The sequence below is a fragment of the Leucopleurus acutus genome, assembly GCF_964270905.1.
Source record: "Leucopleurus acutus genome assembly, chromosome: 13".
Lineage (NCBI taxonomy): Eukaryota > Metazoa > Chordata > Mammalia > Artiodactyla > Delphinidae > Leucopleurus > Leucopleurus acutus.
This window is the reverse complement of record NC_139155.1, coordinates 64,147,429-64,157,441: the sequence shown is the minus strand read 5'-3', so window position 1 is coordinate 64,157,441 and position 10,013 is coordinate 64,147,429. Positions and strand designations below refer to the sequence as shown.

The window sequence follows — 10,013 nt, the reverse complement described above, 5'->3', positions numbered from 1 at the left end:
TGGACACAGCTGATACCAAGTTCCTGAAGCAACAACTCAGGCAAAAGTCTTACCATTTAGGCTCCGTGCCACTCAGAGGATACGCAAATTTTCATAAAAACAATTCAAGCGATGCTGCAACTAGAGAAAGCCCGCACACAGCAACGAAGACCCAATGCAGCCAAAAAAATAAATTAATTAAATAAAATTTTAAAAAAGCAGCTGTTGTTAAAAAATTGAAGTGAACTTGGTCGGGGAAGGCAGATCATAGGTGGATTGGATCTAGCTGATGCCAATCCTCAGGGCCCTTGGTTTCAGAGCTGCAGCAGTGGAAAGGCGGCAGGGGTGGGGGTGCTCTCAGCTGCAGGGATGGTACTGGGGGATGGGGCACATCTGGGGGGACACACCCGAGGAGAGGCTGCTGGCCCCACTCCCGGAGGTCAGGCTGAAGATGGGGGTTCTCTCCGTGTTTCCCCTCACCTCACCGAAGCCTCTGGTGGTTTATGCCAACTGCCCAACCCCTCAACTCCCCCAACACCCCGACTTTCACCCTCTGGCCACCACCCCAACCGCTGCCAAAGGGTCAAACCTGGTTGCCTCTCAGAGCCCCCGGCTCTGGCCTCCTGGCGGCATCTCCCAGCCCTGCAGCCCACGCTGGACTCACTGTCCTTCATGACCTGTTTCCCATGAGGCATCCAGTAACATCCAAGCATCTGTGTCCTACAGAACGTCCTCCGGAAAGCTTGGGGTTTGTGTATCTGAAATCTCCAACAAGACCCGAGCTTGGGGCAGCCAGTCAAGAGGGAGCTGCTGACTCAGCTGGCCCCACCACCCGGAAGTGGCCTCTGACCTCCCCTTCCGGGAGGCCAGGGGTTTCTGCTGGGCTCTCAGGTGGTCTCTGAGGGTCTGCACCCCCTCCCTCCCCACCAGGGGACCCCCGCCCCCCCCAAGCCTCCCCTTCTCTCCACCTCCCAGGCTGGACTAAGAGCCCCCTCTGTACTCACCCGCCCTGGTCCACAAATAAAAGCAAAGAGATACTTCTTGTCACTTGTGTGATGCTGGGCACTTCAAGATGCTGAATAAATACTTGTGACTGATTCTCCGATGTGTATGTTTGCTCCTTGTGGACAATTATTGTACTTTTTCTCTCCAGCACTGAGCAAGCACATAGTAGCTGCTCAATAAATAACTTATTTTACCTATTATATACACATCCAGCTCCTCACATCTCAGGAATCAAAATATGAACTATTGGATAAATTAATTTGTACATGAGCAGAAAAGGATTAGGATAGGAAAAGGGGCTCTTCAGTCTAACGTTGAACAAAAACCAACGAGGAAACGTGTGGTCACTGTGTTGAAGGGACCTGTCCAACATTCAGATCATAGACGGACGTAAAAGAAAGGGCTAAAACTAGAACTGTCAAGAGAAAACACAGGAGTAAATATTCATAACTGTGAAGTACTAATGGTTTTTCAGATATGACACCAAAAGCGCAAGTGACAAAAATTCAGAGAAATGAAAATATGTACAACAATATACATGTTTTCCCATCATATTACTTTTTTTTTTTTTTTGCGGTACGCGGGCCTCTCACTGCCGCGGCCCCTCCTGTTGCAGAGCACATGCTCCGGACACACAGGCCCAGCGGCCATGGCCCACAGACCCAGCCGCTCCGAGGCATGTGGGATCCTCCTGGACCGGGGCATGAACCCGTGTCCCCTGCATTGGCAGGCAGACTCTCAACCACTGTGCCACCAGGGAAGCCCCATATTACTTATTTTTTTTTAAACCCTTTTCTGCACATTGCTTTCCCTGTTCATAAATTGGAAATGTAATAACACTTGCCTTGACAAATTTATTTCAAGGATGAAATGAGATAATGCACAGGAACTCTAGGTTCTTATGTGACTGCAAAGGAGTGGAGGGTGCCACATCACAGCCCTCAGCTGTGGCTGAAAAGATAGTCATCATTTCCCATGTGACACTTGTTTACTTAAATCAGCAGGTAATTCCAATTCTAAAAATAGAGAGTCAGCAGGTGAAAACGTTTTCTCCCTGTTAATTGAAGCACATCTTAAGGTGCTGACAATTGGTGCAGCAGCAGGAGCCTCCTCTCGGACTGCACACCTGGCCCTTACTGTCACCGGAACAGTCAGCCTGTCCTTGACTTTGCCCTGGAGGGTTAGGATGGCCCAGGAGAGCAAAAATAGGATGAGCCCAGAAAATACTGTGTAGCAATAAAAAACAAAGGCAGGCAGGTCATGGAAGCAACCTAAATGCCCATCGACAGATGAATGGATAAAGAAGACGTGGTACGGGGCTTCCCTGGTGGCAGTGGTTGAGAGTCTGCCTGCTAATGCAGGGGACACGGGTTCGAGCCCTGGTCTGGGAGGATCCCACATGCCATGGAGCAACTAGGCCCATGAGCCACAACTACTGAGCCTGTGTGTCTGGAGCCTGTGCTCTGCAACGAGAGGCCGCAATAGTGAGAGGCCTGTGCACCGCGATTAAGAGTGGCCCCTGCTTGCCACAACTAGGGAAAGCCCTCGCACAGAAACGAAGACCCAACACAGCAAAAATAAATAAATAATTTAATAAACTCCTACCCCCAGCATCTAAAAAAAAAGAAAGAGAAGATGTGGTACATATATACAGTGGAATATTACTCAGCCATAAAAAGGAACGAAATTGGGTCATTTGTTGAGACGTGGATGGATCTACAGACTGTCATACAGTATGAAGTAAGTCAGAAAGAGAAAAACAAATATCGTATATTAACGCATATATGTGGAACCTAGAAAAACGGTACAGACGAACTGGTTTGCAGGGCAGAAACTGAGACACAGATGTAGAGAACAAATGTATGGACACCAAGGGGGGAAAGTGGCAGGGGGGTGGGGGTGGGGGTGGGGGTGGGGGGTGTGATGAATTGGGCGATTGGGACTGACATGTATACACTGATGTGTATAAAATTGATGACTAATAAGAACCTGCTGTATAAAAAAATAAATAAAATTCAAAAAATAAAAAATGCTAAAAAATAAAAAATAAAAAACAAAGGCAGGAACTCATGAACTCCCTGGAATGTTCTCTAAGACCTGCTGTTAAAACATAAACCAGGGACTTCCCTGGTGACTCAGTGGTTAAGAATCCGCCTGCCAATGCAGGGGACACGGGTTCAATCCCTGATCTGGGAAGATCCCACATGCCGCGGAACAACTAAGCCCGTGTGCCACAACTACTGAGCCTGGACTCTAGAGCCCGCGAGCCACAACTACTGAGTCTGTGTGCCACAACTACTGAAGCCCGCGCGCCTAGAGCCCAGGGTCTGCAACAAGAGAAGCCACTGCAATGAGAAACCCGCGCACCGCAAAGAAGAGTAGCCCCTGCTCGCCGCAACTAGAGAAAGCTTGCACACAGCAACAAAGACCCAAAGCAGCCAAAAATAAATTAAAAAAAACCAAAAACATAAACCAAGTTGCAAAGCAATATGTTTGTTATGATCCCATTACACAGAAACAGTTGAAGGCCACTGCAGACAAATGAGTCCTACACATAAGTGTACGAGTGTAAGTATGTAAACACAGAGAAGGCTCAGGCAGTGGCCATGCCTCGCTCGTGACAGGGAGCAGGGTGGACTTGGATTTATCTGCATTGTTCGAATCATTTCTACCGAGGAGGATCTACTTCTGTCCTTGACTCCATCACATTTGTCTGTTTCTCTGCATGTCTGGTATTTACTAGTGTAATTCAGACCTTGCAGATGATGTGTCATTGAGACTCTGGGTTCTGTTATCATTCTCTGAAGAGTGTTGAATTCTGTTCTCTAGACAGTTGAATTATGGGAAGATCGCCATGGACTTGTGGAGACTGGGCTTTAAGTTTTATTACGGCAAACGTATTTTGATTTTTTTCCTTAGTCTTAGTGCAAATCCCTTATTTCTAAAACACAGTCTTTATCCCCAAAATGTGGCCCTTTTGGGCCAAAATGGAAAACTGAGGCGTTTACCAAGCTTCTCTATCAGTTTCCAAACTCGGTCTCCCCTGGAGTTAGGCCATTTCGGCCTCCAGCTCTGTCTTGCCCTGGGACCTTTGGAATCTTACCCCTACATGTGCATTTCAGGCCAGCCATGTACTTGAAGGGGGTTTTATGGCCCCAAACTTCCCAGCGCCCCTCAGTTTGCATCCTTCGCCCTCTCCAGCCGATAAGGCTGTGGCTTTGTGTTCGGGTCTGGCTGATCAGGAGCCCTCAGGAGAAAACAGCCATCTTTCAAGAGCTGCCTTCCTCCAGTTTCTGCCTGCTTTTTGCTCTTCTCCAGTGCTTTCAGACAGCTGTTTCATGTATTTTGTCCACATTTCATAAAACACGAGGGTTCTGCGATTATTGGAAGTGGAAATTCTACCTGATTTTTGAATCAAACTCTTACCATCTAAAGTCGTATCATCTTGTAATTGTATCATCTATTCAAAAAGTGAACTATTAAAACACAACCAGTGGGACTTTCCTGGCAGTCTAGCGGTTAAGACTTCTCCTTCCAATGCGGGGGGTGCGGGTTCAATCCCTGGTTGGGGAGCTAAAAGCCCACATGCCTCGGAGCCAAAAAACAAAAAACAGAGACAATATTGTAACAAATTCAACAAAGACTTTAAAAATAAATGGTCCACATCAAAAAATATTATAAAAAGCCAAAAAACCCCACAAGCAGTGAACAAAACTAAATATTAAGACCTGTAAAGGCAGACGATTCTCTGTGGTTTAAGTCAGAGGATGCCATCCAATTAAGTCAGGCGTATCACCCAGGCCCCGCCCCGCCGCACACCTTGTCCCGGGTACCCAAGCCTCGCCCCTCAGGCGCCCCGCCCTGCCCCGGCGCCCAAGCCCTGCCCCGTAGCACGCAAAGCCCCCCTGCGGGGCGCGCCCGTTTCCATGGCGACGCCGAGCTGAGCATCGGTAGACGGGCCACCGAGTGGCCGTGCGTCCGCAGCGGAGGCGGCTACATGAGCGCGGCGGGGGTGGCGGCCGGGCTGCGGCCCCCCAGCTCGGGGATCCCGGGCTCCCGGGGCGCGTCGCGCCCGCGCCTGCCCGCGATCCCTCCGTACCCCGGGCAGCACGGCGCGCCGGTCGGGCTCAGCGAGGCGCAGAAGCGGGCGCTGGACCTGGAGAAGAGGCTGCAGTTCCTGCAGCAGCAGCACTCGGAGACGCTGGTCAAGCTCCACGAGGAGATCGAGCACCTGAAGCGGGAAAACAAGGGTGAGGCGGGCGGCGCCGCGGGCGTTACCTCAGACGGCGCCCAGACGGCGCACGAAGGCTGAGGGAGGACGCAGGGCCGCAAGTCCCACCCCGGCCACTCGGGGCTCGGCTCCCCGCCCCAGCACCAAAGCCAACTGCGGGGGGCGGGTCTGGCCGCGCCATTCCCGAAGGTAACCCGGCCCGCCTCTCCTCTCCAGGCAGGGTCAGGCGGCCTCCTTTGAAAAACTTTTGTAGAAGTGAAACACGCCCCCAAATTACGCGTATCTAGCTTAATGAATTTTCACAAACTAAGCACACCCAGATCCGGGGCCCCAGAACGATCCCTGACACCTGGGTCATCCTGACTCGCCTCTGTCGCCCTGGAGCCCAGGCCCCGCATGGCAGAGACTGCTCTGTAGACGTCACGGATGGAGGAATGGGTTCCTGGAGAGGCTCTCACACAGGGGCTCTGGCTCAGGGAGCAGCCAGAGGCATCACCGACCCGAGGGTGCCAAGGCAAAGGCTTGGTCCATGGAGCAGGGTCTCTCAGGGGCTCAGCAAGGAGAAGTGGGCAGGGAAAGCAAAGCTTCTTTTCTCAGAGTAGCCATGAGGAGGGCCCGTGCTTGTCTTCAGATCTTCACCACAAGCTAATCATGAATCAGAAGCCGCAGAAGAAAGGTAAGACAGGCCCACAGGTGCCTGATGGGAAGCTACTGCCCTCAAGAGCAGGCCCCCCAGACGGCCTATGCCCACGCAAATTATCCCAGTGGGGAGGGGGCGTGGGCAGCCAGACCGCTCCCAGCCATGGTCTGGGTGACTTCATGCACCCAAGCACAGCAAGTGCCACTCTTGGGGACCCCAAAGCCTGAGTTCTGTGCAGCAGGGGCAGTGGACAGAGCAGCTGGGGGGCAGGGGGCTGCCCAGGTTCACCCCTCCCCAGCCCTGGCCTCACTATCCTGGTGAGCTTTCACTTGGACTGCTGCCCCAGGCTTCCCCAGCACAGCCCCAGCCCCAACCCCTGGTCCTTTTGGCCTTGGGGCAGGAAGCTCTGGGCACACTCCTTCCAGGGTCCTCCCTATCATCTCCACAGCAACCATGGGGGCATGTCATCACCTGTGGCCCACTCACCTTGCCTGTCCCCTAGCCCAGCCTGGGAACAACCAGGTCGAGTCTTGGGCTCCCCTCCCCTCTTACTTTTGGGACCAGGTCTGACATCGGGAGGTGGTCTGAGTGGTGAGTGGTGCCCGCCTGGAATGCCCCAGTCTGGGGTGTGCCCAGGGCTCTCTTCCTGGGAGATACGCAGAGGATGGGGTGGTGAGGGCCCTTCTCCAGTGGGGTGGTACAGCTCCAGCGAGCTGATGTGGGCATGTAGTGTCAGGGGTCCCCTGATGGGACCTCGAGAGAGGGCGTGCTCCCATTCAGGTCCTACTGCTTCTTCCGTCCCCAGCCCCATGGCCCTGGCTCCTTCTGGCACTGGCGGTGTCTGGGGCTGCCTCATCAGAGTGTGGGGGAGGGCTGGGACCTGCAGAGCCAGGAGGCGGGCACAGGTGGGCCTGGCCCTTCAGCCACAGCAGCCGTGCAGAAGCGCTGAGACCTGCAGGGATGGGAGCCTCGTTGCTGCCACCTTCTGCTGACCCCAAGCAGCCCCCACAGGCAGCATCTCCAGTTCCAGCTTTCAGTCCAACAAGTCCATCTCGAATACAGTGGTGTCAGGTGAGCACACCAGCACCTCTGTGCTCAGGGTGGGGGAAGAGCAGGTACAGACCTCAGGGCCCCCGGGCCTGAAACGGCAAGTGGGGTGCTGAGCCGAATGCTGAAAGCCCACGGTGGTCCTCCGTGGGGCAGACCTCGGGGGAGCGCCTCTGCCAGTCCCCATGGGCTTGGGGGTTAAGGGGTAGCTGAGGGACCAAGGAGGGTCCCCAGGTGCCCTGTGAGCTGAAACCTCCAGGAGGGAGCTGAGGCCAGGGGACAGGTTAGTGGGTCGGCTGGAGGGAGGCCTGAGGACAGGCCACAAAAGCAGGACAGGTTTGGCTGCCAAGGCAAGATGGTCAGTGTGGGGCATGAGTCAGGCAGAGCGTGTGACAGAGGAGCCCCGAGTGGTCTTCATTGCTGCTCACTGTGTCCCTAAGAGCAGACAGGACGTGGGTGGGCTGGCCCTCCTCCAGAGGCTGGATTTGTGGCATTTTTGCTGAGTGAGGGGCCTCATCCCGGGAGAGCAGACCTGCACAGGCTGGGCCACCCAGACCTTTCCTTCCGTTTCATTTTGCCCGAAATGGGGTTCAAAGTCAGGGAACAGCTGCTGGCTACCCCACCCTGGCCTTTACCGAGGCCCGTGAGGAGACTGCCCCACGGGGTGTGTGGGGCTCTCCGCACTTCAGCTGCTCGGGGAGCCACCTCCACCACTGCGTCCGCTTCAGAGCATTCAGGCACCCACACGCTTCACCCTACTCCCGCATCTGTGCCTCCCAGCGGCCCTCAGAGAGAGGCCATTACCATCTCCCCTTTACAAAGAGGAAACTGATGCAGGGGTGGGGCCCCTTGGGTGCATACAGCTGACTGATGCCCAGTGACTGGCCCTGTCTGAGTCTGACCCTCAGCCAACTCGCAAGGCAAGGCCAGGTCCCAGCGCACCTCCTCTAAGAAGCAAGACTCGAAAGCTGACGTTCCCCAGAAGTTGGACCTGGAGGAGGAGCCATTGGTTGCTGCCCTGCTTCACAGCAGCAGGGTGGACAAAGCCCTCGGGGCACAGGGGCTGGCCAAGTAAGGCTCCGTGAGCCCCACGGGACAGGGTTGCATTCAGCAGGTTCACACCCTGGAACCAGCCAATTGCTTTGCCCTTCCAAACGGGCAGGTCTTCAGAGGGAAGCAAGCTCGTGAAAGCCGGGCTTGCCCATCTGGTGGACCGTGCCTTCTCCTCTCCCCTGGGGGTCCTGCACGGTCCCTGTGCTGACCTGAGCCCACAAGAGGGGCCAGCAGCAGCCCCTAAAGCATTCTCTCAAAGCACAGAAACAAAGTAACTTGGCCTCCACATTAGCTTGCTTTTTGCCAAGAGAACCCTGAGTCAGGTTTGGGCTGCACCCTGGGAGCTGTGCTGGCCTCTGGAAGGCACAGGGCCAGCAGACCAGAGCAGGACCAGTCCCCGGTGACACCCGAGTTCCTGGGACTTCCTGGGAAGCAGCAGTGAGCCTGGACTTTGCATCCGAAGAAGGGACCCTGTTGTCCCCTGGGTAGTGCCACCAGCAGGCCAGGCTCCTGCTTCTCTGCAGTCTTTAGGCTCCCCCCTCCACCAGCACCCTGGGTTTGTGGTCAGGACTGAGGGCAGCCAGGCAGCTCAAACCACATCTGACTCTTCAGTGTACCTTGAGGGGGGAGGAAGTGATGGGCCCGGGTCATAGCCAGCCCCAGAGACCCACCCCCGCCACCTGGTGCCTGGAGCACCCTGGTAGGCGGAAGGGAGCCAGGGCCCCAGGAGGCCGTGGAGATGACCCTCTTACTCACGCTGGAGCAGGTGCTGCCCCGAGAGGGGGTGTGAGAGATCACCTCCGGTAGGCCGCCTCTGGTCTGCTCTAATGGCTGTTTCAGAGACAAAGTGGAGAGCTCTAATCCAGCAGCCACCTCGGTGGCCGGCAGCCTGCACAAGGGCAAGCAGGTGCCAGGGGTGCCCCCCGCGATGAGACTGCCCCTGCACCTGTGCAAGCCCGCCACACTCCAGCAGTGCGAAGTGGTCATCCGCCAGCTGTGGAATGCCAACCTCCTGCAGGCCCAAGAGGTGAGGCTCGGCTGCAGGGCGCCCCGGGGTCCCCGCAGCCCCACCCACCGTGCCTCTTCTCCCTGCCTTCCAGCTGCAACACCTCAAGTCCCTCCTAGAAAGGAGCCAGAGACAAAGGGCTGCCCTCGAGGAGGCCAGGCCCGGTTCTCCCAAGTAAGTGCCCCATGCGGCCCACTGGGTCACAACGGGGCCTGCTTGTCTGGGGCTCACAGCTGACTCGTCCCTCCCCAGGGACCAGGAGGCTCTGCACCCGGGGGCCATGCTGCTCCCCAAGGTCGCCACCAGGGGCGTCTCTAAGAAATGGTGAGTCTTACTGGCACAGGAGGTAGGCAGCCTCTGAGCCCAGGGGTCACAGGGCCGGGGAGGGCGTCCGCAGTGACCCCCCCCACCCCCGTCCCCCAGCCTGATCCTGAGCCGGGCGCCCATGGCGGAGTGCGCCATCCTGCCCGCACTGAAGCGGAGCCTCAAGAGCAACTTTGCCGAGCGGCAGAGACGGCTGCAGGTAGTGCAGAGCCGGTGGCTGCACTACTCGGTGCTCTGAGTGCCAGACCCATGACCACTCACCCTCTAGGTAGCACTGCCAAAGAATCCCAGTACGTTTACGCCAGCCTAACTTCCAGACCAGCCAAACCCACGGCAGATAAAGTACGTGGTTTCAGGGCTGAAGAACTGTTTATTTCTTTGCTTGGTATTTCTGCACTTACACACACGTGTGCATTATGAAATAAGCATGAGCCTACCTGTCGAAGACTGGAAATAAAGCTCGTTTCTCCCTGTTGTGAGTCTTGTTCCTCACTGGCCATCAGGCACTGCTGCCCTGAGCGCCCCTAGCTCTGCTCCCTGCCATGGGCAGGGCCTGCTGGGCAGTCACCCTGCTTGCTAGGGCCTTGCGGCTGCCCTGTAAGAAAACAAGCTCCGGGACAGCCTGCACACTCTTCCTGGAGTGCAGGGGGCTGCCTTCCCGGCATGTAGGCAAGACACTGTCCTGTGTCCACTGACGAACACAGCTAGTGAGCGGCCCCACCCAGCCT

At 55.7% G+C, this 10,013-nt stretch overlaps 1 protein-coding gene across 1 annotated transcript; it reads left to right on the top strand.

The window, feature by feature from the left end:
• Positions 1 to 4,975: 4,975 nt before the first annotated feature.
• On the top strand, positions 4,976 to 9,523 carry LOC309970308 (coiled-coil domain-containing protein 74B-like; the record flags this gene model as incomplete). The annotated part of the gene is given in 8 exon segments (XM_082852631.1): positions 4,976 to 5,234; positions 5,847 to 5,891; positions 6,867 to 6,926; positions 7,811 to 7,973; positions 8,796 to 8,982; positions 9,056 to 9,136; positions 9,140 to 9,285; positions 9,385 to 9,523. Coding segments are annotated over 8 exon segments (1,074 nt in total). The 5' UTR covers positions 4,976 to 4,981.
• Positions 9,524 to 10,013: the final 490 nt, after the last annotated feature.